Raw genomic sequence first — 26,973 nt, forward strand, 5'->3', positions numbered from 1 at the left:
CACCAAGTGGGGAGGGCTGCTCGGAGGCCGTGGCGTGATTGCCAGGGGCTGGGGGTGCAGGGCCCCCATCAGCTCCAGGCTGCCCCTCCCCTCCTGCTCCCCCAGATGGGCCCCAACACCAAGGAGCTCTTCCGGCTGGTGGAGGACTTCGTGGACGTCATCGGCTTCCGCATGAAGGACCTCAGGGACGCGTACCAGGTGACCGACAACCTGGGTAAGCCCGCCCTCCCTCTGCCTCCCTGCCTGTGTGCGCAAGGAGCCGATGGCCCGACGGCCCGTGCCTGGCCCGGAGGGCGGGGGCGTCAGCTCCATGTGTCCAGGTCTGCCACCAAGCCCTCTGTCCACCAGGGGCACCGCGGCCTGAAGACCTGGCCCCCTGGGCTGTGTCTGGGAGCAGCCCTGGCCCAGCCCTCTTGCCTGGCCACCCCCGGGAGCCGCCATAGAGGGGCCTGCACTCCCCCAGCCCCATGGTGTGGCTGAGTCCCGGGGTTCTCCTTTTGAGAAGGGGTGAGAACAGGCTAGGGAGGGACAAGGGTCCATCATCGCCCCAGCCCCCTCCAGGGCCTGCGTAGTCAGGGACCCCCGGCAGAACGGAGCTGGGGGCAGTCCAGTGAAGTGGCCACTCTGGTGGCACACGCCCTGTGGCCACATCAGCCCTGCGGCAGCCGCCGGAGCCCCCCGCCCTGGCCAGTCAGAGCCCCCCCCCAGCACTAGGCCTGCTTTGTGCATTAGGGGCTCAGCATGCGGGCAGCGGGGTAACCCTGAGGCCCCGGGCACCAGGCTCCTCTCATGGTGGGTGCTGTCGGAGGCCGCCTCCGGGGGGTCCTCATGGCCTGGCCCCGTGTCCTGTTCCGGAGGCACCCCCTTTCCTCCCTGCGCTCAGTTCCTATTGGCTGTGCACACCGCCCAGTGCCCCTCCGTCATGCGCCCCCTGCAGCCCCGTCTGCCTCTCACCCCGTCGCCCCCTGGTGCTCGGGCACCCCCAGTACCCCACACAGCCCCCCTGCCCTCTGCGGCCCCAGGCCATCCGGAACCCCCCCAACTCATCACCGGGCCAAGTTCCTCATTCCTGTTCCCCAGGGCTTCTTCCCACAGCCCTGGGGCCCAGGAGTGGGGGGTCCCTCACTGTAGGCCCCCCCACCCTTGCCAGCCCCACCTGCTCCTCTCCCAGTCCCTGCCCTGCCATGGTCTGAACTCCTGGGAGCACGCTAGGTCACGGGCACTTCCCTGCTCACACACGTGTCTGCAGGAGCTGGCCACAGCCCAGGGCCACCCCCCAGGACGTCCCCCCATCCCACTGTCCTCTGCCCAGCCTCCCACACTGGGCCCCAGGTGCCCCTCAGTTCAGCAGCCTCAGCTGCCCGCCCCTGCCTGCCCCTGCCCCAGCCACCCCTGCCCGCCCCTGCCCGCCACTGCCCCAACCACCCGTGCTCCAGCCGCCCCTGCCCGCCCCTGCCCCAGCCACCCCTGCCCGCCCCTGCTGTCCCTGCCCCAGCTGCCCCTGCCCACCCCGCCCACCCCTGTTCCAGCTGCCCCTGGTCCTCATGACCCTCCCAGCACACACACACACACACACACACACACCCGCTCACTCTCCCAGGGTCCTGTGCCAGCCCCCACCCTGCTGAGCACTGGAAGCCATGGGAGACCCTGGCCCTCCTGCCCTGCCCCCAGCGCAGCGCCCCTCCGCCCCTGGCCCTCTGCACCTGCTCCCCTGGACACGGCCAGCCAGCCCTGCTCACCAGGAACACCGGTCAACCCTCAGAGGCCTGGCCCGCGGCAGCATTTGGGGCTGCTGACGACTCCCCCACCCCCTCCCCGGGTGCCCCGGGCAGGACCCTTCCCCACCCGCAGCCTGGGCCTTCCTCCCCCGCCTCAGGCCCCAGGGTCGCTGGCTGAAGACGCGCACCTCCCACCCCCGCTCCCCTGCCTCCCCTACCTGCCCCTGGGAGCTGCTGTCGCGGCGGAACGACCCGACTGCCCCCCACTCCTATGCAGGGGCCCTGCCCCTGGGAGCTGCCACGTGGGGACCCCCGCCCCACAGGCACAGGCCCCTCCTCTCCATGGCCCCCGCCCCATGGGCCCTGGCAGGTGGCCGCTGCTGTCCCAGCATGCACCTGGGCCAGGCACAGGGGAGGCACCCGGTGTGCAGCTGAAGGAGGGGACGCCCAGCTGGGCACTCCCTGTCCTTGGGAGCGAGCGCGCTCGGTGACCAGGGCAGGCCCTCAAGCCCAGGGAGGGCGGAGGCAGGTGGGGGTGCTGGCGAGGCGGGGCCGGGCGGCATGGACAGCAGCCCCAGCTTCCCGAGCCCCTCTCTCGCCACACACCTGTGCACTGGGCTGAGGGCGCATGGTGGCCCCTGCCCCGAGGGCCCCCGCCTCCTCCGTCCCCCTGCCCTGTCCCCACACGGTGGCCACCTTGGCTGGTCTGATGCTGGCGACGCCCATGCCCAGCACCCCAGTGGCTCCGCAGGGTGGGCCCTCACTGGAGGAAGTGGAAGGGGCGGCACCCCCAGTCCCTCCCTAGAGTGGCTGCCTCTCCGTCCTGCAGCCCTGCACCTGAGCCAGGGGTGGGGGCGCGGGAGGCTCGGCTCACCCTTCCCTCACCTCCAGTAATGGCCCTGAGTCCTGGGATGCAGAGTGAGGAAGCCATGAGCTGGTCACAGAATTGGGGGAGGGGGGCAAGTGTGCGCAGGGGAGGGGGCCAAGGCCCTGGAGGAGACAGAGTGACCGACCCAGAGCGCCCCTGTGACCGCCCCGAGTCAGGAGCAAGGTGGGCCGGGGCTCGGGCCATAGGCTCCCCGTGGCCACGCCCATCCTCAGACTACTGGGCCCCGGGACCACCCTCCCCCGGGGGGCTGGCACCTGTGTTGAAGGTGGGGTCTGTGAGCCCCTGCGGGGGCGGGGGGCGGGCTGCCGCCTCTGACCTCTGACCCCCGCCCTCCCCACAGTCCTCAGTATCCACAAGCTTCCGGCCAGCGGCGCCACGGACATCAGCTTCCCCATGAAGGGCTGGCGGGCCTCGGGCGACTGGGCCAAGGTGCCCGAGGACAGGGTCACGGTGTCCAAGAGCGTGTTCTCCACGGGGCTGGCAGGTGAGGCCCGGAGGCTGAGACCACCGCCCCGGGGGGACCCAGAATGGCCGGGGTCCCTGCGACTTCTCACTGTCCGGTCGCCACCTCCTCCAGGAAGCCCTGGCTGGAGGTGGAATGAGGGCCAGTGCAGGGCGGGTCCTGGCAGCCACTCCGGCCCCCCATGGAGCCACCTGCCAGGGCTGTGGCCGGGGCCCAGCGGGTGGGGCCCTGGCCAGGCGGCGCACACTGACCCTGCCCGTGCTGCCTTGCAGAGGCCGACGACTCCTCTGTATTCGTGGTTGGCACCGTGCTCTACCGGAACCTGGGCAGCTTCCTGGCCCTGCAGAGGTGGGCAGGGCGGGCAGGTGGGCCAGAGACGGCGGGAGGCCGGGCTGTCCCGGGCTGGGGGGCGCTGGGGGGTGCTGGGAGGGGCGCAGGCCGGCCCCACCGCCCGCCCCGGTGACCCGCTGTGCCTCCTGCCAGGAACACGACCGTGCTGAACTCCAAGGTCATCTCGGTGACCGTGAAGCCCCCGCCTCGCTCCCTGCTCACCCCCTTGGAGATCGAGTTTGCCCACATGTACAACGTGAGTGCCCTCTGGAGCACGCGTGTCTGCACGCGTGTGTGTGTGCTGTTCCCACCTTGTGCGAGCTGTGGGTGGGGACCCCAGGGCTTGGGCACAGTGCCCGCCCGGGGTCCCGGCACCTGCTGAACCACTGCCGAAGCTCCCCGTGGTCCCGCCTGCCCCCTTGGGGCTGCTGGTTCCCCGGGACAAGAGGGCCCCCTATCTGTGAGACACGAGTCTGCCCTTGGCCTGTAGCCTGCCACGGCCCCCACAGCCCCCACACCCCCCACGGCCCCCCACATCCTCCCATGGCCTGACCTCTCAGCCACGTCTGAGAGCCGGGGGACTGTGTCCTGCGTCCCTGCACCCCCTGGTGGACAGCAGCCAGCCCGCTCTGCGGGGTCCCTGGACTTAGTGTCTGGAGCATCGTCCCCGAAGCTTCTGGCGTGGCCGCTGTGAGCCCAGACAGGCGCCCGCTCCCAGGCTGGGACGAGGCGGGGGGTCCTCGGGCTGTTCACCCAGGGCCGTGGGAGCCGTGGTGGCCGACTCCCCATGGCCCCGCTGATGCCTGCACCCAGCAGCTCTCCTGGGGGCCTTGGAGGAGTGGGGCCAGGACCCTAAGGGGGTTGCCTGGGTCACCCAACCAGGACAGGGCGGTGCCAGGCCTCCAGCCACCACCCGTCCTTCCCAGCTGCCCAGGCCGTGGCTCCCCGGCTTACGAAGCTCCTGGGGTTGGCAGAGGAGGAAGCAGCCGGCTCGTGGCCGCCACACTGAGCACTACCTGCCCTGCCCTGGTGCCCGTGGGCCAGCTTGCGGGACTGTGCAGGCCAGGGGTGTTTGCTGAGGCCCCGCTGTGGGCACCCGCCCCCTGCTCACTCCTGTGCCTGGGTGCACAGGGGCAGCAGCTGTCCAGACCCCGTGGCGGTGTGGGGGGAGGTGAGCCAGGCCTGGGGGAACACCTCGGGCTCCCTGACTCCTCCCTCTCCCCCAGGGCACCACCAACCAGACCTGCATCCTGTGGGATGAGACCCACGCGTAAGTTCTCCTGGGTCTGCAGCCTCGGGGCTGGGGGGGAGGGGCAGGAGGCGGAGCCAGGGCCAGGCACTGCCCACCGCGTCCTCTTGGCCGTCCCCGCCCAGGTCTGGAGCCCACCTCCCACCTGCCTCCCTGGCGTCATGGGGCTCAGGGGAGGGGCTGGGGGGCCGGAACATCCTGGCCTGTCCCCCCCAGAGCAGGCCAGGTGCTGGCGCTTGGCTGGGGCTCAGGAGCCGTGCACATGCGCGTGTGTGTGTAGGCGTGTGCGCATGTGTGTGTGGGCATGTGCATGTGTGGGGGCGTGCGTGCCCGTGTGTGTGCACGTGCGTGTGTGTGCGTGTGTGTGTGGGCGTGCATGTGTGTGTGTGGGCGTGCATGTGTGTGTGTGTGGACATGCGTGTGCGTGTGTGGGCGTGCGCGTGTGCGTGGGGGGCGTGTGTGTGTGTGTGGGCGTGTGTGTGTGGGCATGCGTGTGCACGTGTGTGTGTGCGTGTGTGTGGGCGTGCATGTGTGTGTGGGCATGCGTGTGCGTGTGTGGGCGTGCATGTGTGTGTGCGTGTGTGTGGGCGTGCATGTGTGTGTGGGCGTGCATGCGTGTGGGGGGGCGTGCGCGCGCGTGTGTGGGCGTGTGCGTGGGGGGGCGTGTGGGGGGGCGTGTGTGTGTGGGCATGCGTGTGCACGTGTGTGTGCGTGTGTGTGTGGGCATGCGTGTGTGGGCATGCGTGTGTGTGTGGGCATGCGTGTGGGGGGTGTGCGTGTATGTGTGTGGGTGTGTGTGTGGGCATGTGTGTGTGGGCGTGCGTGTGCATGTGGGCGTGCGTGTGTGTCGGGGTGGAGGAGGGTGCACGGCAGACAGGGCGGGCTGCTGGGCCCTGTGCCAGCTGCCATGTGCCCAGGTCCTCATCAAGCACTCGCTGGGTGCCGGCCAGTCTCGGGCGCCATGGCCCAGCGGCAGCACAGGGACGCTGGTCCAGGCCTGGAGTGGCCGGCTGGGGTGCGCGGAGCAAGGGGCGAGGCGGAGGCTTGAGTGAGGCCCCGGGGAGCAGGGGCAGTGCGTGGGGAGGGGGGGTGAGAGCTGGGGGCTGGGTCTTGATAGGGCAGGGGTCCTGGGGGGCAAGGCCCTGGGGAGGGGTGGTCCCGGCCTGGGCCCCTACCCCTTCCGCGAGCGGGCAGTGCTGCACGTGTGTGCCCTGTGGTCAGGGCAGGCGTCGGGATGACGGCGTGAGGCTGGGAGGGGTACAGAATACAGAGCTGAGAGGGCACGGCGGGTGGGCAGGAGGCTGTGTGTGGGGCCGCGTGGCACCAGCCGTGGGAGCTGGGGGATCCACAGCTGTCGGCGCCCCCGTCTGACACCCCCACACTCTGCCCCCCAAGATCCTAGCTACTGACAAGGCTGTGCTTGGGTGGAGGAGCTAACAGACCCGTGTGACAGCCTCGGGGCGCAGGGCCCGTGTGGAGCAGAGGTTCCCTGGGCGTGGCTCAGTGCCCACGGGTGCAGCCCTGGTGGGGTGGGGGAGCGTGGGTGAGCCGGGCCTCGCACCTCCGCTGCCTGGATGCAGATTCTGTAGGTTTCTCCGGCTCCGGGCCTGGGGTCCAGTCCAGCAGGGCTGGGGGTGGCTGTCGGCCCCGGGAAGCCAGCCTGGCTCTGGTTCACCTCTGGGTCCTCTTGGTACGAAATGGGGGGGTGGGGTTGGTGATGCAGGGGTGGCACTGACGGAAAAGTAAAGGCGAGGCCCCCCACGCCGTGGGCGGCCTCAAGTTTTCAGGGGCGAAGGTGGAGCTGGACCCCCCCCCGGTGGCTGCCCTGCCCAGCCCCACCTCGGGACCCTCCTGTTTCTGCAAGACCGACGTCCTGGCATGGACGGCCACTCCACAGGGCCCCCCAGGCTGCGGCCAAGGGGACATGCTGGCCCCGCCCCCTGGGAGTCTCCGCCCCTGCTTCTGGGTGGGAGTGAGGGGGCAGCGTGGGACCCTGGGTTAGCCCTCGGGGCACTGCTGAGGGTCAGCGAGGCCTCCACTGCCCTCCCTCACGCGGCTGGGGGAGGGTCCCAAGGCGCAGGCGGGGACCGCCCACTCCAGGCTCCGGCCAGTTGAGCTGCAGTGGTCCAGGTCCCGGTGCCAGGCCCAGGGCCTCCTGGGGCCGCAGCACTGTCTGTCTCCCCACTGCATCCACGGCTCAGCCTGGGAGGAGCCACTCCGCACCTGTGCCCGGGGGAGCAGAGGCCCCCGAGGCCTGTGGGCCGGCTGTGCACTCGCTGCTGGGGACCCGGGCAGCCCTGGAGGGGGCCGAGGCGGGGCGGGGGCGAGGGCTGACCCTGCCCCTGGCTCTGTGCAGTGGTGGGCGGCTTCTCCCCCCCATCCTGGGGACAGCTCAGGGGAGCCAGCTGTGTGCCTGGTGACTTGGAGCAGGGCATTGGGTTTCTGTGGGTGTGGCCTGTGCGGTGCTGGGCCTGGGGCAGGAGTCTCTGTGTCTGGGGAGGGGTGAGGTGGGTGATGCATAGGCGGGGAGGGCAGAGCTGTGGCCGTGCGCTGAGACCCGGAGCTGTGATCCCAAGCCGAGCCTTAGTCCTGGTCACAGACAGAGCAGATCCCAACCTTGGACTGAGCCCTGCTCCCGGTCACACCGCCACTGGCACGTGTGAGGGACGCACCGTGCACCTGCAGGGCCGCCTGCTCCTCCGGCTCCATGCGGCAGTGGACAGAGGGGCAGTGAGTCAGAGCTGCTCCCCGCAGCGCGGCCTCTGCCTGCCTCACCCTCACTCCCACACACCTGGCTCGTGTGCTCAGCCGCTCTGTGCCGCCTGCCTGCCTCCAGCCCAGCCGCAGTCACGTGCCCAAATCCACCGCCGTCTCAGCCCGTCCTGACCAGGGCCTGTGCCCCCAGCCCTGCCTAGCCTGGCCAGTGGCCGAGAGGCCCGGGAAGTGGGGGCGGCAGGAGGGACGTGGGGAGAACAGGGGGCCTTGCAGCGTTCCTGAGCGTCACGGCCTGAGAGACCACCACAGGGCTCGGAGGGTCTCAACCACGGGGCAGTGGCGGCCCCAGGAAGTGCGGTGGAGCCTGGGGCGTTGGGAGCAAGGCAGTGGTGGGGCTCCTGGCAGCAGGGCTGGACTCTGGCCGGGTGGATGCCCCCAGGGAGTGGGAAGTGTGCGCGACGGAGCTGAGGCGCGCAGGTGCGGGTGTGTGACGGCAGAGCAGGCGCCGGCAGGCGTGGGCGGGGAGTTGTGGGTGAGACGAGGCGTGGAAGGGTAGAGGTGGTGGTGCAGGGGTGAGTGAGTGGGCACGGAGGAAGGGGGCGCGCTCAGTGGCCTAGGCTTGCCTCACCAAATAAGCAGAGCGACCGCAGACCCGCGGCCTGGGCCAGCGGAGCCGAGGCCGGCACAGACCCCCATGGAGGCCAGAGCTCTGCGAGTCGTGCGGGCAGTGCCCTGGTCCCACTGAAGGCCCTTGGGGACGCTGCTCTGCGTCTGCGCCTCACGGCCGGCTCTCAGCGGTCCCTGCGCCCTCGGCTTGTGGGAGCCTCGCTCCGGTTCCCTGTCCCCAGGGCTCCGCCACCGCAGCCCTCGCTAGGTCGAGTCTGATGTCCCCTCGAGGACCTTGGCCTCATTTCCAGGTAGGGTCCAGTTACATCCCTGACTTGGGTGCAACTGGGGCGCGTATTTGGGAAGAGACTGGTCGACCCACTTAGGCAGATAGAGGTGGATGACCAACGGACAGACGCACGGACGGGCAGGTGTGTGGATGGGTGGATGGATGAGTGGGGTATACAGAGTGGGTGGGCGACAAGCAGAGACAGTGCAGAACTGCGGGACCCACGTGGGACCAGAGCTGCCGCGGTGAGGAGCTGGGTCCGTGGTCCTGAATGGACAGCTCCCTGGGCCGGCGCCCGGGAGAGGCCACGTCTTGGACCCTCGTCATCGACACACAGGGCAGCACTGGCCACATCTTCAGAAGCCCTCGGCCCTGTGGGCCCTCCGAGGTGGTGCCACGGAGGCCCAGAGTGGGGTGGGGGGGCCAAGGCCTTCCGGCTGCCACCCAGCTGTTTCTGGGAGCATCTGGCCCCCGAGGGCTCTGGGAAGCACAGGAAGTCCCCCGGTGGCCCCTGTCCAGCCAGCTGGGTTTCTTTGAGCCCTGGGCCCTTGGCGCCCTCTGCCCAGCGTGGTCCTCCCCATCTGAGCCAGCGGAGCAGGGGCTGGGCCAGGCTGGCCCAGCTCACTGCCACCCTCTGGGCTCCTTCACGGAGCCTGACCCCAGCCCGGCTCATGTCACTCACGGAGCCTTGTTGGCCTTGTTAACCCATTTTGCGGCTGAGAAGACTGAGGCCCAGCACTCACCGTCGGCCAGGCCCCCTCCCCTGTGGGGACCCCAGCCCCGCCTGGCACAGCAGCACAGCCGCCCTGGGGGTTCAGGACCCAAGCCTGAGCCTCCTGGGGTCCCTGCCAGGTTGGCTTCCTGGTCCCTTTAAGAGCCTCCCCCCTCTCCTGGTTTCCTTGGAGAGGGCAGTCAGGGGCCAGGCTGGGGGCGGGAGGGGGCGGGGAGCGGAAGGGAGACTTGGCAGGGTCCCCGGGGCGCTGTCAGCGGCCGGTTCCCAGCCCGATTTCTCCCACGCCGGCCGGTGCCTGATGGGGACAGAGAAGGCGGCGGAGGGGGCCGGGCGGGGGCGGGGCCCAGCACAGAAGGCCCGATTCACAGCCTGGGAAGCTCTCGGGATCACTCCGGGGGGGCGGGGTGCCACCCCTGCAGCCCGGGCCCCTCCGTGCCCCCTCCCCGACGCTCTGCAGGGCTCGGAGGGGGCGGCAGGACAGGAGGGTCCTGCCCAGCACCGGCCTCCCCAGGGCTGGTGGGGGTCCTAGCAGTCTGGACAGCTCCTAGAGGGGGTGGGGACAAGGAGGGGCGGCCACCTTGCCCCGCCTGGCCCGGGGCTCACACCTGCCAGGCCCCTCTGTCCCTGCGCCTCAGGGATCCTGTCCGAGCACCCTGGCTGTCCCTTTCCTCCCCGGGCGGCTGCATTTCCCACTGCCCACCCAGCAGAGGCCAGGCCCCCGAGGGCTGTGCCAGCTGCAGGGTCAGGCCATCGCACAGAGGGTGCCCAGCCGGCTGGCGTCACTCACCTTCTGGGGACGGGTACCTGAGTCCCCCCAGCCCCCCAGTGACTGCCCCCTGCCAGGACCCCCAGCAGGGAAACCTGGGTCCTGCCCCTCCTCCCCACTCGTGGTCATGGGGACGGCTCCGGGGAGGGAAGGCCAGGCAGCCTGCCCAGGACGCGGCTGCCAGCTCCCGGCTGGTGCCCGAGTGGAGAGTCCCCGAGGTCCCACAGCTGGGCTTGGTGGTTCTGGGCGGCCCCTCCCTCAGGCTCAGGAGCCCCTGGCTCTGTCCACGCATGCTGGTCCACGTTGGGCCTCAGTACCCTCGCTGCACCCCGGGACGAGATGGGTGCCTGCCTCCAGGGCCTCCGTAGGGGAAGACGATGTCCACCCGGGACCCCCAGTCCCCGGCAGGAGCCCCCCGGGCAGTTGCATGCCAAGTGGCCCTGCTCTCTCTCTCAGTTCTAGAAGAAAGCCCTCGCCCACCCCGTGCTTGGCTGGTCCCAGCCCCCCTGGGGCCTGGCGGGGGAGGGGCATCCGGCCGGCGGCTGCCTCCCTCAGGGCCCAGACTCCTGCTCCAGCTCTTGGGAGCCTTGAGCACTGCCCCGACATCGCAGGCTCCCGGGCCTGTGTCCACACTGCCCCAGTGTTGTCCGCCTGTCCCCCTGCACCCCAAGCCTTTATTCGCACACCCCTGGGAGGAGGGGCAGCAGGGAGAAGTGGGGCTCAGGTCGTTTCCAGCGGCCGCGCCTGGGCCACCGTCTGCCTCTGACGCGGGCTGCTGTGTTGAGTGGCAGGGTGTGTGCGAGGGACGTGGAGGCGGGCGGCTTCAGGGGACAGCAGAGGACACTTCCTGGGACGGGGCCCTGGGCCAGTGGTGAAGGGTGAACTGGCAGGAGGTGACGGGAGCGCCGGGGCCCAGAGTGTGCAGAGGCCCAGGCAGAGAGGGGCGGAGGCGCTGCGGAGCCTGTGCCCCGGCCAGAGGTGGGCGGCATGCGAGGCCTGGGCCTGGAGGCCCCTGCTGCCCCTCACCTGATCCCCAGCCCCTTCCTAGAGACACAGAAGTGGCCCCCTGCCCTCGGAGGGGAGCAGGCAGAGGTGGGCTCCGGCTGGGGTCTGGGAGGAGAGAGCTGAGCGGGGCCTTTGTGCCTGGAGCTCCGTCCACCACCAGCCCTGACAGGTCCAGACCAGAGGCCAGCCCCAGCACCGTGGCCCCGCGTGCACAGTCCCGCGTCTTGGCTTGGCGGGGTGATGGCCGGTGCCCGCCAGGCCCCTCACAGCCAGGTGGCCCTTGGCGACCTCGAGGAGGCGGGGCAAGGGCGGAGGTCTGTGCTTGGGATGTGCCCGGAAGGATGTGAGCCCCCTGCCCCGCCGGTCCACAGCCCGCGGCCCTCTGCCTGCCGTGTGCACAGCACAGAGGTTGGCATCAGAACCCCAGCATCCCGGGAAGCTCAGCTGCAGCGCCACCGGGGCCGGAGGGCAGTGCCCAGCAGCTCTCATCTCCACAGGGGCTGACTGGCGTGGGACTGGACCTGGGGACGACACCACGCCAGCAAGGAGGCAGCCGTGCCCTTTCTAGGCCTTGGTGCAGAGCCACCTAGAAATGGGGACTGGTGACTGGGAAGTGCCCAGAGGTGGGCACGGTCAGATACGTCAGGCAGTGGCAACCGTGTGGCCACCTGGGCTCAAGCTGTCATGTGTTCATGGGGAATGCGGTGGTGAACCCTCCTGCAAGACTGGCTCCACCTCCACTGTGCCCTGGACACGGCGGGTGCTGGGTAATGCTCACTGTTGAGGCTGGTGTTGGAATGCTGCCGGGGCTGCTGGTCATGGTGATGGTGGTAGTGACAATGACCATGGTGTTGATGGACAAGGACTGTGGTGTTGGAATGCTGCTGGGGCTGCTAGTCACGGTGGTGGTGGTGGTGACAATGACCGTGTTGTTGATGGTGGTGGTGGTGGTGACAATGACCGTGTTGTTGATGGTGGTGGTGGTGGTGGTGGAATGCTGGTGGGGCTGTTGGTCATGGTGATGGTGGTGACAACGACTGTGGTTGATGGTGGTGGTGGTGTTGGAATGCTGGTGGGGCTGATGGTCACAGTGATGGTGGTGACAACAATGACTGTGGTTGATGGTGGTGGTGGTGGTATTGGAATGCTGATGCAGCTTGTGGTGGTAATGGTGACAACAATGACTGTGGTTGGTAGTGGTGGTGGTGTTGGAATGCTGGTGGGGCTGGTGGTCACAGTGATGGTGGTGACAACAATGACTGTGGTTGATGGTGGTGGTGGTGTTGGAATGCTGATGCAGCTGGTGGTGGTGGTGATGGTGACAGCAATGAACACTGTGGTTGATGGTGGTGGTGGTAGTGTTGGAATGCTGGTGGGGCTGTTGGTCACAGTGATGGTGGTGACAACAATGACTGCGGTTGATGGTGGTGGTGGTGGTGTTGTTGGAATGCTGATGCAGCTTGTGGTGGTGGTGATGGTGACAGCAATAATCACTGTGGTTGATGGTGGTGGTGGTGGTGTTGGAATTCTAGTGGGGCTGGTGGTCACAGTGATGGTGGTGACAACAATGACTGGTTGATGGTGGTGGTGGTGGTGTTGGAATGCTGATGGGGCTGCTGGTCACGGTGATGGTGGTGACAACAATGACTGCGGTTGATAGTGGTGGTGGTATTGGAATGCTGATGCAGCTGGTGTGGTCGTGATGGTGACAACAATGACTGTGGTTGATGGTGGTGGTGGTGTTGGAATGCTGATGCAGCTGGTGGTGGTGATGGTGGTGACAACAATGACTATGGTCGGTGGTGGTGGTGGTGTTGGAATGCTAGTGGGGCTGGTGCTCACAGTGATGGTGGTGACAACAATGACTGGTTGATGGTAGTGGTGGTGGTGTTAGAATGCTAGTGGGGCTGTTGTTCACAGTGATGGTGGTGACAACAATGACTGTGGTTGATGTGGTGGTGGTGGTATTGGAATGCTGGTGGGGCTGGTGCTCACAGTGGTGATGGTGACAACAATGACTGTGGTTGGCAGTGGTGGTGGTGGAATGCTAGTGGGGCTGGTGCTCACAGTGATGGTGGTGACAACAATGACTGGTTGATGGTGGTGGTGGTGGTGGTGGAATGCTAGTGGGGCTGGTGGTCACAGTGATGGTGGTGACAACAATGACTGGTTGATGGTGGTGGTGGTGGTGGTGTTGGAATGCTGATGCAGCTGGTGATCACAGTGATGGTGGTGACAACAATGACTGTGGTTGATGGTGGTGGTGGTGTTGGAATGCTGATGCAGCTGGTGATCACAGTGATGGTGGTGACAACAATGACTATGGTTGATGGTGGTGGTGGTGGTGGAATGCTGATGCAGCTGGTGATGGTGGTGATGGTGACAGCAATGATCACTGTGGTTGATGGTGGTGGTGGTGGTGTTGGAATGCTAGTGGGGCTGTTGGTCACAGTGATGGTGGTGACAACAATGACTGGTTGATGATGGTGGTGGTGGTGGTGGAATGCTAGTGGGGCTGGTGGTCACAGTGATGGTGGTGACAACAATGACTGGTTGATGGTGGTGGTGGTGGTGGTGTTGGAATGCTGATGCAGCTGGTGATCACAGTGATGGTGGTGACAACAATGACTGTGGTTGGTGGTGGTGGTGGTGGTGGAATGCTGGTGAGGCTGGTGGTCACAGTGATGGTGAAGGCGGCAGTAATGACTTCATTTGTGATGATGCTGGTAATGGTGACAGTAGTGAGGGTGCTGTTAATAGGGGGATGTGTTGGTGTTGGTGGTGATGGTGGTAAAGGTAGTGGTGATAAGAGTGGTTACTGAAGATGTTCGCCTCGGTTTGGGTGATTTTGCTCCTGAACTGGTGCAGGTGGCCAGCCCCAAACTCACAAATTAATGGCAGTAAGAGGGCAAGAAGATACTCCATCTGTGGTGTTTTGAGATGGGCCTACAGGGAGTCCTCTGTGTCACTGGGGCTGTGCCTCAGAAGGTAGTTCCCGTGTGAGGGTTGTTGTAGCCAGAGTTTGGGCCGAGCCTTCTGCTTCTCAGCTCATCAGGTGATCCTTCCCCTGCAAGGGTTCTGCCGCCCTCACCAGAAGCCAAACCAATGGGGCTACCTGACCTTGGCCTTGAACCTCCAATCCTGTGAGCTGCATAAACCTTTTCTCTTTATGAAGTGAGTTGCCTCGTGTGTTTTGTGTTTTCATGGTAACAAAAAGTTGACGTTGTTGTGTCAACGACGGAGGTAACACTGATGATGGTGTTTGTGTTGTTAGTGGCAACAGTGATGTGACAACGATGGTGACACTGCTAATAGTGATGGTGGTGGCAGTGGTGGTCTGGATGGTATTGTTGGTAGTGCTATTGATGGTGTTGATAGTGACGACTTGAGATGCTGAGGATTCATAATGGCTCTGGTAGTGGTGGTGATGGTGGTGTCAGTGACATGGCAGGTGGTGCTGGTGGTGGTATTGATGGTGATGTAGATGGCAGTGGTGGTGGTGGTGGTGGTGTCAGTGATACGTATGGTGGTATCATTGGTGTTGGTGGTGATGTAGAGGTGTCGGCAATGGTGGTGATGATGTGGATGGTGTTGGCAATAGTGGTGGTGTTGTAGAGGTGTTGGCAGTGGTCATGGTGGTGATGTGGATGGTGTTGACAATGGTGGTGGTGGTGATGTAGAGGTGTTGGCAGTGATGGTGGTGATGTAGAGGTGTTGGCAGTGGTGGTGGTGATGTAGATGGTGTAGGCAGTGGTGTTGGTAGTGATGTATATATATAGTGGTGATGATGGTAGTGTCAGTGATATGGAGGGTGGTATCATTGGTATTGGTGGTGATATAGATGGTGTAGGCAGTGGTGGTGGTGATTATGTAGAGGTGTTGACAATGGTGGTGATAGTGATGTAGAGGTGTTGACAATGGTGATGGTGGTGATGATGTAGAGGTGTTGACATGGTGGTGGTGATGTAGAGGTGTTGGCAGTGGTGTTGGTAGTGATGTAGATGGTGTTGGTGTTGGTGGTGGTGATGTAGATGGTGTTGACAATGGATGTGGTTGTGGTGATGTGGGTGGTGTTGACAATGGTGGTGGTGGTGGTGATGTAGAGGTGTTGACAATGGTGGTGGTGGTGGTGATGTAGAGGTGTTGACATGGTGGTGGTGATGTAGAGGTGTTGGCAGTGGTGTTGGTAGTGATGTAGATGGTGTTGTTGGTGGTGGTGTTGACAATGGATGTGGTTGTGGTGATGTGGGTGGTGTTGACAATGGTGGTGGTGGTGGTGATGTAGAGGTGTTGACAATGGTGGTGGTGATGTAGATGGTGTTGACAATGGATGTGGTGGTGATGTGGATGGCGTAGACAATGGTGGTGGTGATGATGTAGAGGTGTTGACATGGTGGTGGTGATGTAGAGGTGTTGGTAGTGATGTAGATGGTGTTGTTGTTGGTGGTGGTGATGTGGGTGGTGTTGACAATGGTGGTGGTGGTGATGATGTAGAGGTGTTGACAATGGATGTGGTGGTGATGTGGATGGCGTAGACAATGGTGGTGGTGGTGGTGATGTAGAGGTGTTGGTAGTGATGTAGATGGTGTTGGTGGTGGTGGTGATGTGGATGGTGTTGACAATGGTGGTGGTGGTGGTGTAGAAGTGTCGGCAGTGGTGTTGGTGGTGATGGTGGTGTCAGTGATATGGCGGGTGGGATCATTGGGGATGTAGATGGTGGTGTTGATGGTGATGGCTGGTGCTGGTGACTGCTGAAGGTGCTGGCGCTGTTGATGGCAATGATCGTGGCAGTGACAGATGTGATGATGACGGCACTGCTGAAAACATCACTGCTGGTGGGGTTGCAGTGGCAGCTGACGGTGCGTCTGTGGCGAGAGTCAGGGCTCTGTCCACGGCAGCCGCAGCTCTGAGGGAAGTGTGCGGCCGTCCCCCGCCCTGGCTCCCCATGGGAGGCTGGACCACTTGTGGCCCAGGCTGTGAGCCAGGTGCCTGCCAGGTGGCTGGGAGAGCAGAAGGAGGGGCCCCGAGGCCGTGGCCGTGTGGCGCGGGGCTTAGAGATGAGGCTGGGCCGACCGCATGGGCGGGAGCCTTAGGATCTGCCAGAGCCGGGGCATGCTCGGGTCAGGAGCGCTCCGATTTCCAGCCTGTGGCCGGAAGCCCTGTCTCTGGGCAGCTGGCGCCAGGCAGCAGCGAGGAGATTGGCATCTTCTTCGTGGGGACATGAGAGTCCCTGGAGGCTCTGGTCACAGACCCGTGATGCCGGGTGAGGCTCAGATGCAGCCGGCACTGCCAGAGGCTCCACAGGCGGGGACGCCAGGTCCAGGGAGCCTCGGATCTCACCTGGCGGCTGCGACTCGCTAGGACCCGGGTAAGGCAGGTGTCCAAACCCAGCAGTGGGCGGATCTCAGAGACCAGGGTGCCCTGAGTCCCCAGGCCGTGAGCCAGGGGAGCTGGAGCCGAGCTGGGCCAGCCCTGGGGACTCTCCCAGACGGGCAGCCAGACAAGTGCTGGAAGGCCAGGGCTGGAGGAGGCCGCGCTCAGGAACCCTGATGGACCAGGTTGACTCAGGACAGGAGGGCACATGCCAGAGGGACCACCAAGAGCCAGGCCCATGCGCAGACAGGGCCGCCAGGGCCGAGGGGCGGCACTCAGCCAGCTACCGTGATCTCCGGCTGCTCAGTGAGGCAGGACACAGGCTGGATGGGGAGCACTCCCGCACAGCAGTTAGGCGGGGTCTGGCCGAGGGGCCGGGTGCAATGATCGGGGATCCTGGGACAGGCAGGCGGGAAGCTTGGTCACCCGGGCAGGCTTCCGGGAGGAGACGCCCCTCTTGCTGTGTGGCTGGGAAGGCAGCAGCAGGGCTGAGCGGTGGGCACGCCTGCCAGGTGGGCGTGACTGGGTGGGTGGGGCTTGTCCCCAGAAGCATGTCCCCCCTGGAGCAGGGCTGGGTCAGGGGCACTGAGAGGTCTGGTGGGGGGGCTCCTGGCAGGCCCTGACTGCAGAGGCACCCCCCTCCCGGCACCCACACGCTCCTGCCGAGGCACGCGTTCCCTGCTCCAGGCTTCTTTCTGCCGTGTGGGAGGACACCCTATGAGTCATTCACACCAGAGTGTGAATTAGCCCATCAAATCCAAGAAGACCCCGGCAGAGCAGTCCCAGAATAGCGCCTGCCTCGTGGGCTTGGCGGGCGGGCTCCTGCTGCGCCCCTGCCTGGCTGTCCCCAGATGTCCTGGGAGCACACAGGCCCTGACAGCTCACCCCCCTGCCATCCCCCTGACCAGGGACGGGAGGTGGCCGGGCCCTGGGTGGCCGGAGGGAGCTCCCCTCAGTGGCTTCCCCAGGGTCCCTGGGTTCCCCTCTGGGGCTGGCCAAGCGTTCCCTGGGGGGGCCAGGTGGGAGTGGGGGTGTTGCTGGTGGCATGCCCCAGGCTGGGCCTGGCCCAGCGATGGGGCAGTGCCCCCGGCGCCCCCCTGCTCGGTGGCTTCTCCTGTCCAGGCGCTGTGGGGGTGCCTTCACCTGGGATGTGGGAACAAGGTTGTGGCAGAGGCTAGGATGGGGGGTCCGTGTTGGGGGCTGCCCTGAGCGGAACCCAGAAGGGGGAGGCAGGGCGGGGTGGGGCCAGGCGGCACGGCCTTGGCTCTGGGTTGGGGGGAGCTGAGAGCTATGTACTGTTATTGTTGTTACTGTTTTGCTTTCTTGAGAGAGAGGAAGTGAGAGGAAGAAAGCCCCCATCTGCCGGGTCACTGCATCAGCGCCTCCCTCAGCTGGGCTGGCTCCCCCAAAGCCGGTCACTCCATCTGGGTCTCGTGCGTGGGTGGCAGGGACCCTGACCACTTGAGCCGCCCCCTGCCGCCTCCCAGGGTGCATTAGCGGAAGCCGGCGTCCCAGACCCCTGGATAGGGGGCAGGCGCCCAGTGCCCGCCCTCGGAAGGCTGCAGCATGGCACATGTCAATCAGGTGACACGAGTGACCATGAGGGCAGGGCACAGGCTGGCGGCCGGCGGCACTGGGTCCCAGCGGGGGCGGCCGCGCAGGGGTGAGCAGCAGCAGGAGAACGCTGATGGTCAGCTGGGGGTGGGGGCACTGGGGAGGGAGCCTGGCCTTCCCCCTCCCTTCCCAGAATGCCGTGCGCACCGGGCAGCCCTGCGTTGTGCTGGGGTCACGGAAGGGGACAGGCCATGACTGGAGCTGTCCTGAGTGAAGCCAGAGGCCCCAGGTCCCCACCCAGCTCAGGCAGGGCTGCCTGCTCCTCTGCCCCGGGGAGGCCACTGCCCCCTCTTCGGGGGCTGGCGGTGGCTGACCCAGCCTCCTCAGGCCTGGGCCCAGGGTGGGGGGCCTGACCCAGATACCCCACAGCTGCGCAGCGCAGACAGGACGCGGCCCGTGGCCTCCCCCAGGGAGCAGCCGCTGTGCGCACGTGGGTGCGTGGCCTGCCGGCGCCGCTCCCTGCAGCAGGGATGGTTTTATTCTCAGGGAAGAAACTTCGGGACGCTGCGAATCTGGGTCTTGTTGGAAGGAGGGGGACGGAAGGGCTCTGGCCGCCCCCCGGTGGGCATGGGGAGGTGCCCCCCCATCCCTGCCCGGCTGCTGGTCCCCAGCAGCGGCCAGCAGGCGTGGCCCCCAGATCTGCTCTGCCCTGGGGGGAGGGCGCCGGCCGGAAGGGAATCTGGGTCCTGCCACCAGCCTGCTGTGTGGCTTCAGGCGGCCGCTTCATCCACAGGCTGACTGAGGATGCTTTAAAGAGGAGGCCGGCGCCGTTGGGTGTGGGGAGGGGCCCTGGCCCGGGCCGCCCCCACTGCCGGCCGCTGGACCTGCACCCGGTCTCTGGCCCAGGGCAGGTGCCCTCTCTGTCCCCTGTGGCTGCAGGCGCAGACTCCCCCACACCCCTCAGCAGGCTGGGTAGCAGCCCCGAGCCCTGGGGCCCTGCGCTGGCTGCCAGGCTGGCGTCGCCCAAGGCCCCGCACAGACCCGCTGGTGTGACTGGGCACCTGCCCGGCTGCGGGGGCCGTCCTCAGAGCCCTCCTCGCAGCTCCGGGCAGGGGGGCCGGCAGGATTCTGGGTGTGAGGAGCAGAGCTGGGCCCGGAGCGCAGCCCTGGCTGGCGGGGACGCCGCCCGGGCCGTTCGGCAGTGCGAGGAGGCAGCTGGCAGGTGCACTGTGGCAGCCGCGCTGGGGGGCTGCGGTCAGCCAGGACGCAGGGGCTCTGTGCGCTGGTCAGACGCGCGGTCTGCTCCTCTGGGGGGGGGGGGCAGCGGCTTCTGCCCTGGAGCAGGTGGGGGTGGAGGCAGAGGGAGACCTACCCTGAGACCTTGGAAAGCCCTCAGTGCGAGGTCAGGGCCTCTCTGCCCCCTCCACACCCCCAGATGGTGCCAGCAGGATCTGCCCTGTTTCCAAGGCCTTGGCCTCGGGCCACCCTGTGCTGGGGAGGCAGGTGGGGGACGGGGCGCCCTCGGGCAGCCTGGACCCTGGCCTCGTCCCCCTTGCTGGAGTCAGACGCTGCCCCTTGGGGCCCGTGCCGCACGCCTCTGGGAGCCGCACAGCCTGAGGCTCCCGGCCCTCCCCTGGCCAACGCCTATCCTTTATAGACACGGGGGACCCCTGTGGTGGGGGAGCTCTGGCCCTGTCCTCCTCACACCGCACCCCAGGGTGGGCCGGCAGGTGGACAGGGGCCAGGTCACAGGGCCCCACAGCCCCGGGCAGCCTGCGGAGCCTCGGCCGCCCCCGGGCCCTCCTGCCGGCTCTGCCTCGGGAGCTGTGAGCAGGGCCGAGGTGGGCGGCTGGGAGGGAGACCTGGGGGGGACGCAGATGCTCAGGGGGTCTCACGCCAGCTGATACCAAGCAGTGTCCACCACTTCCTCCTCTCCCCTGCGCCCATTCCAGAGATGGGAACGTGTGCTAGGGCAGCTCGGGAGCCCCGTGTCTGATCAGGGGCTACGGGGGCGAGACAGGTCTGGGTGACCAAAGCCCGACCCACAGGCCCCCCGGTACTGGGGGGTGGGACGCAAGAGCCAGGGCTGGGTAAGCACCTTGCAGCTGGCGTCTCGGCGGGGGGAGGGGGGAGCAGCAGGAGCGCTCCAGGGTACAGGGCTGGATGCAGGGTCCCCAAAGCCCTGAGTTACTAGGGACGCGTGGGCCTTTGGAGAGCTGGGCCAGGGGGCAGACCACTCCCAGGGGAGGCTCCTGCGGCCGCAGCGTGGGTCCTCAGACGGGCAGGCCGGCCAGTCCTTGAGGGACAGGCACGTGGAAGTCTCTGGACAAGAGCGCGGGGTGGGGGGGGGGGCGCCTTGGCTCTGTGGCAGGTGGAGGCAGTGCCGCCTTGATGCGCCCAGAGCCTGCTCAGCTGCGCAGGGGGCAGCCAGAGGGGGCCTGGGTCAGAGCAGGGGGCAGTCTGCAGCCGCTGGCCGCCTCCCTCCGGGAAAGGCCATGGCTCTCCCCAGGGGCGACAAGACCCCCCAGGCAGGTGTGGGGAATGGAGTGCTCCCAAGGTCACCAGCTCCAGCGGAGCCCGGGCTGTGGGGCTACAGAGCCCCCAAGCCGCCCCTCGCAGGCTCCGTGCCCAGCCGCACCTTCCCCCGGGCCCACGTGCGCCTACGCGCCCCCCGGGGCTGCCCTCCCCCGCTCTCCGGGGGCGACCCCCCTCCGGTGGGGGTAAGGGCGCGGGCCCAAGAGGAGCGGGGCGGCGGGGGCGGGCTCGGAGCCGGGCGCGGGGCCAGCGCCCCCCGCCCCTCCCCCGCTCCCCGCCCCGCGCTCCCGCGGGCTGCTCTCGGCGGCTCTCGGCGGCTCCGGCGCGCGGCGGGGCGGGCGCAGAGCGCGGCCATGGGCGCCCGGGCAGCGGGGCCTGGCGGCGGCGGCGGCGGGCAGGCGGGACCGCGGCTGCGGGCGCAGGTGCGGGCCGGGAGCGGGCGCGGGGATGCGGTCGGGGCCGGGGCCGGGGCGGGGGCCCGGGCGGGCGCCGCTCGGGGGGCCGGGGCCCGCCCGCGCCCCCGCTGACGCTGCCGCCTGTCTCCCCCCCACCCCGTGTCCCGCCCGCCCCCAGACCCTCCTCCTCCGCCCCCCCGCAGCTCGGGCCCTGGTCGTGGCGCGGCTGCCGCACGGTGCCCCTCGACGCCCTCCGGACGCGCTGCCTCTGTGACCGGCTGTCCACCTTCGCCATCTTAGCCCAGCTCAGCGCCGACGCGGTGAGACCCCAGCCGGGACGCGCGGGGGAGGGGCGGGGCGGCGGCGTGCGGGGCGAGGGTGGGGGGGGCTCTCTGGCGCGACAGGCCCCAGGCCCCGGGATGGTGGCTCGGGTCAGCGAGTGGGGAGGGGGCCGGCCTCTTCCCCGCCTGGGGGGTGGTCCCTGCGCCAACAGCCACCCTGGCCCGGATGGGATGGTGGCGGCCTCTGGAGAGGGTGGGTGGGGGCCCAGTGGGTGGCTGTGGGGAGTTGAGCGCGGCAGGAAGTGACTGATGGGTGAGTGGCGTCTCCGGGAGCTGGGGTCCCCAGGGGAGCATGGCTGGCCCGTGGGACCTGCTGGTGCTGGAGAGGCCTGCAAGGCCTTGCGCCCCTCTGGGCCCCTTCTCTGGGTCACCGGCTGAGGGAGGAGGAGCTACCAGCCCAAGTGACCTGCAGAGATGGCCCTGTCCCCAGACAGCGCCCGGGGGTGGCAGCGGCTGCTGAGCCTGGCCCGGGCCCCTCATCCTAGGGGCTTCCTTTTTGTGCCTGTGATTTTTGTGGGGGCTGCCGGTTCCTATGGCAACAGCATCTGGGGCCAGCCTGCTGGGTGCTGGGCGCTGTGTACGCCCAGGGCTGACCAGGCTGCTCTCAGTGGCCCCAGGAAGGCTGGAGACCCCCCCCCCAACCAGGTCCCTGGGCCAGGTGGGCCCACATCAGCCCACGGAGTGGAAACAGGGCCTGGGGGTCTTTGCCCACTGAGCCTCCCGGCCCAGCCCAGCCCTCCAGCGCCAGTAGGGGCAGCAGGTACGGAGGACAGACCGGGGGGAGGCTCGTTCCCCTGGGTGTTTGGGCAGCCAGGCTTGTCCCTCAGAAGCCCGGGCTCCATGTGGACGATGGCGCTGGCCTCTGGGGGAACATTCCAGAATGGGACCCGTTTTGTCCTCTGGAGAGTGGGCAGGGCTGCCGTGCCCTGGGCTGGGGTCTCCAGGGTGTCAGAGCCATGGGAGCCTGAGGTCACTGAGTGGCAGGGGGCCCCGCGTGTGGAGGGGGCTCCTGCCGTGGCACTGGGCCGAGTCTGGGCTGTGCAGGGGTCTCTGCTCCTGGTCCCGATCCTGCAGCCCCTCCCCCCACCAGCCTCCCCTCAGGCTGTGGGCCAGCCCTGGGGGCTTCCCGGAAGAGGTGACTTTCCACAGAGATGTCACTGTGGTCACACAGCAGGCTCCTGGGCCACAGGCTCCCCGGGGGGTGTGAGGAGGCCCAGGGCGCCAGCATCTGCCGGGAAGGTCCGTGCTGGGGTGTGGACCCTGGGCCGGCCTTCGGTCCCCCGGGCCTGGGCAGCCTCTGCTGTGGAACAGAGGCTAGGGCTGAAGGGGTTTCGAGTGCCTGGGTGGGGGCAGCTGATGGCGTGGAATTCTCCGAGTGCTGGGGCCGGGAGCCGGAGTGTTCCAGGCAGAGCTGATCTGTGCCAGTGCCCGCCACGGGGAGAAAGCAGGGCAGTGGCCAGGCAGGAAGCGGCGGGGGGGGGGGATCAGTGGCTGCATCCAGAGGCCTTGTGGCTCACGTCAGCGCAGCCGGCACGTGGGCCCCCCACCTGTGTCCCAGACAGGGGAGTGGGAGGCGGCTGCGGGGCGGGGGCCAGGCTCCTGCCTCTGGCAGTGGGGTTCCTCCCTGGGCGGGGGTGGGCTGCCCCGGCATGGACCCCGAAGCTCTCACCGCCGCCTGCCCTGGCGCACGCCGTCTTGCCACTCTGTGAGCGTGGGGAGCCACGGGGCTCAGCGCTGGGCCCCCTTGGCGTCAGAGAGCCCAGAGATCCCTTGGGGCCGGGGCTCCGAAGCCGGAGCCACCGTGCGCTCACGTGGCCTGGCCAGCCCAGGCTGGAAATGGACAGCGCGGGGGTCTGGGGCAGGCTCCGGGCAGGCTGGAGGCCTGGGGCCCAGGTGCCCGAGGGGCCTGTGCAGGAGTGGGAGCAGCCGGCCGGGGGCGGTGAGCTGGGGGGGTGCAGGCAGAGCCGCCGCAGGGACTGGGGGGGTGAACAAGGGCTTGGGCCAGGGCAGGCAGTGGCGTGTGGTGGGCACCCCTGGAGCTGGGGGTGGGCAGCCTGGCAGGGGCTGGGGGCGTGGGGGCGGCAAGACGAGGCCCAGGAGCCCCTGCAGAGCAGGGCCCGGGGTGGCCGTGCGGGCGGCTGCGGCTGAGCAAGGTTGAGTAATTGGCGTTGAGTCACCCCGGGAGGGGCGGTGGCACCTGCTGGGCTGTGGGGGCTGCGCCTGGCACTGTGCTCACGGCCCCACTCACAGCCCGCCATGCACCGACAGCTGGGCCCGCGCTGGGCTGGAGGTCCTGTCTCAGCCTGCGACCTCGGGCCAGGGGTTGGGGGCGGCCAGGTCAGCGCTCAGCGTGTGACGAGGCTCGGGGCACAGTCGTGGCCAGAGCCCAGCATCGTGGCCGCTGGGCAGGGCCTTGGGGGACGTGGGGTGTGCAGGGCTTGGGAGTGGGAGCTGGCGTGGCGGGACGGGACCCAGGCAGGGGGACCCTGGCAAGCATCCAGAGAGGGTGGGAGCGGGGCACCACGGCGGGGCGCCACGGTGGGGGGCCTCTGTGAGGCCGCATCGCCAACCACGAGAAGGGCAGGGGAAGGGCATAGCAGCAGGAGGAGCATGTGGGAAGGCCCTGGGGCCGCGCTGAGCTTGGCACGGGAGCCGGCCTGGTTCTGCCTCCTCCCAGGCTCCTGCCCTGAGGTCCTGGCGAGGTCTAGCCCTGACACCCTTGCTGCCTGTCCCCGCCCCACGGCCCCCACAACCTGCTGGCCGGGCGTTCGGGAGTGATGAGCAGGCAGGCAGGTGGGCGAGCGGCTGCCAGGCCCAGTGAGGGCAGACGGAGGCAGATGGCCGCAAAGGTCGGGCTGGAGCCGCCTGGGACGGGCGCGAGCCACTTACTCGGCCGTCCGTGACCGGCGTGGCTGTCGGCCCACCTTGCCCCGTCAGGCAGCAGGGCCCGAGCAGCGCTCCCAGGGGGGACGGCGGTGCCATCCCTACCTCGTCCGTTAGGGAGTGAGGCTTGGGAATTGGGGAGAACCCCTCCCGCCCCCCGCTCGGTGTCTGGGTCTCCCACGGAGCCCAGCAGCCGGGGGGTAATCTGAGGGGCCTACCTGGAGGCAGTGACCCCTGAGCTGTGCCAGGCGATGACCGAGGGAGCCAGACTGCCTCATTCCAGAGAAGGCACAGCTGGAGGCCAGGTGCCCTGCCCAGGTGCGCTTCAGCCAGATGCGTGTGTGTCCCAGGCAGACAGGTGGTCTGAGGCTTGGGCCTCGTCTTGGCCTAGAGGAGACAGGGAGCATGGGCATCTGCAGCCACCGGGGTCCCCGAGGCTCAGGTCCCGAGGCCGGCGCTCCGCTCCTGGCAGGTGAGCAGTCAGCAGGAGCCTGGGCCCCATAGGAGCTGAGTGCTCATGCGGCCTGGAGGCCTGTGGTTGAGCCGCTGGGCTGCCTGGCACCCGGGTGGCAGTCTCATCCCGGGTGCGGTCTTCCCACCGCGTCCCGGCCCGGTCCACGGCCGCTCAGCTGCAGAGGCAGGCTGTCACCAAGGTGAGGAAGGCTGCCTGGAGGAGGCGGGACTTCCAGTGCCGGGAGGGAGGTTCTGGCCACGGGCACAGCGTGGAGGGGCACCTGCGCCTTTGAGGGCAGGGAGAGGAGCCCAGGCTGGCGTGGGGGCGAGCCCCCGAGGATAAAGGGCTCCTCTGAGGACGAGCCTGGGGGTGGGGTTGTCCCCAGGTGTCAGCCGGGCTGGCTGGGCAGGGCTGGCTGGGCAGGGACCCCCTCCCGGGACTCCCCTCCACTTCCTGTTGAGCGGAGGCAGCGGGCGGGGGGGTGACTGCAGAGCCCCCTCTGGGGTCCTGATCCCGCGCTCCCTCCTCCGTGAGCCCCTGTGAGCCTGAGGGGGTCCCACGGGGTCACCACGCCCGTCCCACAAGCAGGAGCCCGCCTGCGTCTTCAGGAGGGGTCGGGGTGAGCTGAGAGCCCAGCCCTGGAGGGGCAGAGGGGCCGGCAGGCGGGCAGCTGGCGTCCCCACAGAGCCCAGGGCAGGGTCGGCCAGGAGGACCCTGGGCAGGGCGGGGGGGGGGGTCTCGGGTGGCCGCTGTGGGCCCTCGGTGGCCGTCAGGGAGAGCGGGGAAGCCCAGGACTGCCGGGTGCTGGTGGTGCCTGCCAGCAGCAGGGAGGGCTGGGGGGCTCTGTGGGGGGAGGGGCGTGGGATGTGGTTGGGGTGGCGCCCGCTGTCTGGGGCTTTCTGGACCTGAGGGCCCCCTGGGGAGGCAGGGCTGGGCCTGGCCCTTCTGGGAGGGGGGGCGGGGTGGGAGGGAAGCTGCCCTGGGCTTCGGGGTTCAGGGACACGGGTTTGCAGGTGAGTCGGCGCGGAGCCGGGGCTGAGCCTCACCCCTGCCTCTCCCCCCGGTGTCCAGACCATGGAGAAGGCAGCCGTGCCATCCGTGACGCTCGTCGTGGGCTGTGGCGTGTCCTCCCTCACCCTGCTCTTGCTGGTCATCATCTACGTGTCCGTGTGGAGGTGGGTGCCGGCCCCGCCCCGCCCCGCCCACTGCAGGTGCCCCACGCAGGTGACACAGGGTGGCCACCCCGGCCTGCCTGTTCCGGAGCTGGCCCCACACCGCGCAGCCCCACTTCCTGCTGTCCCCCTCGAGCCTGCTCCCAGGTGTGCACAGCGAGCCCCTGACCCGTGGCCCCCGGGGTCTGTGTCTGCACACCTGCACCCGCATGTCACAGCCTGCCTGGGGCCCCCGGCCAGGGCTCAGGGCCCACGTCTCTGCTGCCTTCCCACAAGGCCGCAGGGGCACAGCCCAGGACCTGTCCCTGGCACGGGTGCAGCCTGCCTGGGGGTGGCAGGGCGCCCGAGCCTGGTGTGCGTCTGCCACGCGTGGGAAGAGCCGTGCATAGGCCAGGGCTGAGTGCCACTGCTGTGTGTGCATGCACATGTCCCCACCTGTCTCCCTGGCCCTGCTTCCAGCCCTAGGAGGGTGAGCTCAAGGTCACTGGCGGGCCAGCTGCCCTGGGTCTGAGCTGCGGCTCCCGTGGTATCCAGACAACGTGTAGCCCTGGGGCAGCTGATAATCAGAGATTCAGCTGTCGCTGCCCCCCAGGGCCAGCAGCCAGAGGTCGATGTGGCTGGTGGGGGAGGGGGCTGAGTGCTCCTGGTGATGGGGTCGTGGGCAGCAGCAGGTGGCCTCCACTGTCCTGCCGGGGCCCAGCGCCCAGTGCCCCTCAAGGATCCGTGGGGGCCTAGCTCTTTCCTCCCCCAGGGCCAGGCCCCTCTGCTAGGGCCCGAGGCCCCCAGAATGTCTGCGGCCTGGGGCGCAGGGACTCTGAGTCGCTGTGTAGACTGAACGTCCTCTGCGCCCCAACCCCAAGGGTTAGTGGTGATGGAGACGGCAGTGGTGACAATGGTGACGATGGTAGCGATGGTGGTGACGATGGTGGCAATGGTGGTGATGGTGGTGATGGTAGCGATGGTGGTGATGGTGGTGAAGGTGGCGATGGTGGTGACGGTGGTGACGATGGTGGCGGTGGTGGCGATGGTGGCGATGGTGGCGATGGTGGCGGTGGTGGCGGTGGTGATGGTGGTGATGGTGGCGATGGTGGCGATGGTGGTGATGGTGGTGATGGTGGTGATGGTGGCGATGGTGGTGATGGTGGTGACGATGGTGATGGTGGTGATGGAGATGGCAGTGGTGACAATGGTGGTGATGGTGGTGACGATGGTGATGGTGGAAGTGATGATGGTGGAGGTGATGGTGATGATGGTGGAGATGAGAGTGATGATGGAAGTGATGGTAACAATGGTGATGGTGATGGAGATGGTGGTGATGGTGGTGATGGAGATGGCAGTGGTGACAGTGGTGGTGATGGTGGCGATGGAGGCAGCAGTGGTGACAGTGGTGGCGATGGTGGTGATGGTGATGATGGTGACGATGGTGATGGAGATGGTGGTGATGGTGATGGTAAGGTGATGATGGTGGTGATAGTGGTGGTGGTGATAATGGTGATGGTG

At 67.7% G+C, this 26,973-nt stretch overlaps 1 protein-coding gene across 3 annotated transcripts in view; it reads left to right on the top strand.

Moving 5' to 3' along the window:
* The window catches only part of ADGRB1 (adhesion G protein-coupled receptor B1), a 66,302-nt gene that overhangs the window by 21,872 nt on the left and 17,457 nt on the right, over positions 1–26,973 (top strand). For 2 of the 3 annotated variants that reach the window (XM_070075883.1, XM_070075884.1), the window contains exons 13-19: positions 106–214; positions 2,951–3,094; positions 3,346–3,421; positions 3,557–3,659; positions 4,630–4,673; positions 20,802–20,943; positions 25,373–25,476. In XM_070075883.1, the coding sequence (XP_069931984.1) occupies positions 106–214; positions 2,951–3,094; positions 3,346–3,421; positions 3,557–3,659; positions 4,630–4,673; positions 20,802–20,943; positions 25,373–25,476 (722 nt within the window). Of the gene's footprint in view, positions 1–105; positions 215–2,950; positions 3,095–3,345; positions 3,422–3,556; positions 3,660–4,629; positions 4,674–20,493; positions 20,651–20,801; positions 20,944–25,372; positions 25,477–26,973 lie in introns of those variants that run through there. The other variant, XM_070075885.1, reaches the window with a different exon arrangement.

This window comes from Oryctolagus cuniculus, chromosome 6 (assembly GCF_964237555.1).
Source record: "Oryctolagus cuniculus chromosome 6, mOryCun1.1, whole genome shotgun sequence".
NCBI classification, from domain to species: domain Eukaryota; kingdom Metazoa; phylum Chordata; class Mammalia; order Lagomorpha; family Leporidae; genus Oryctolagus; species Oryctolagus cuniculus.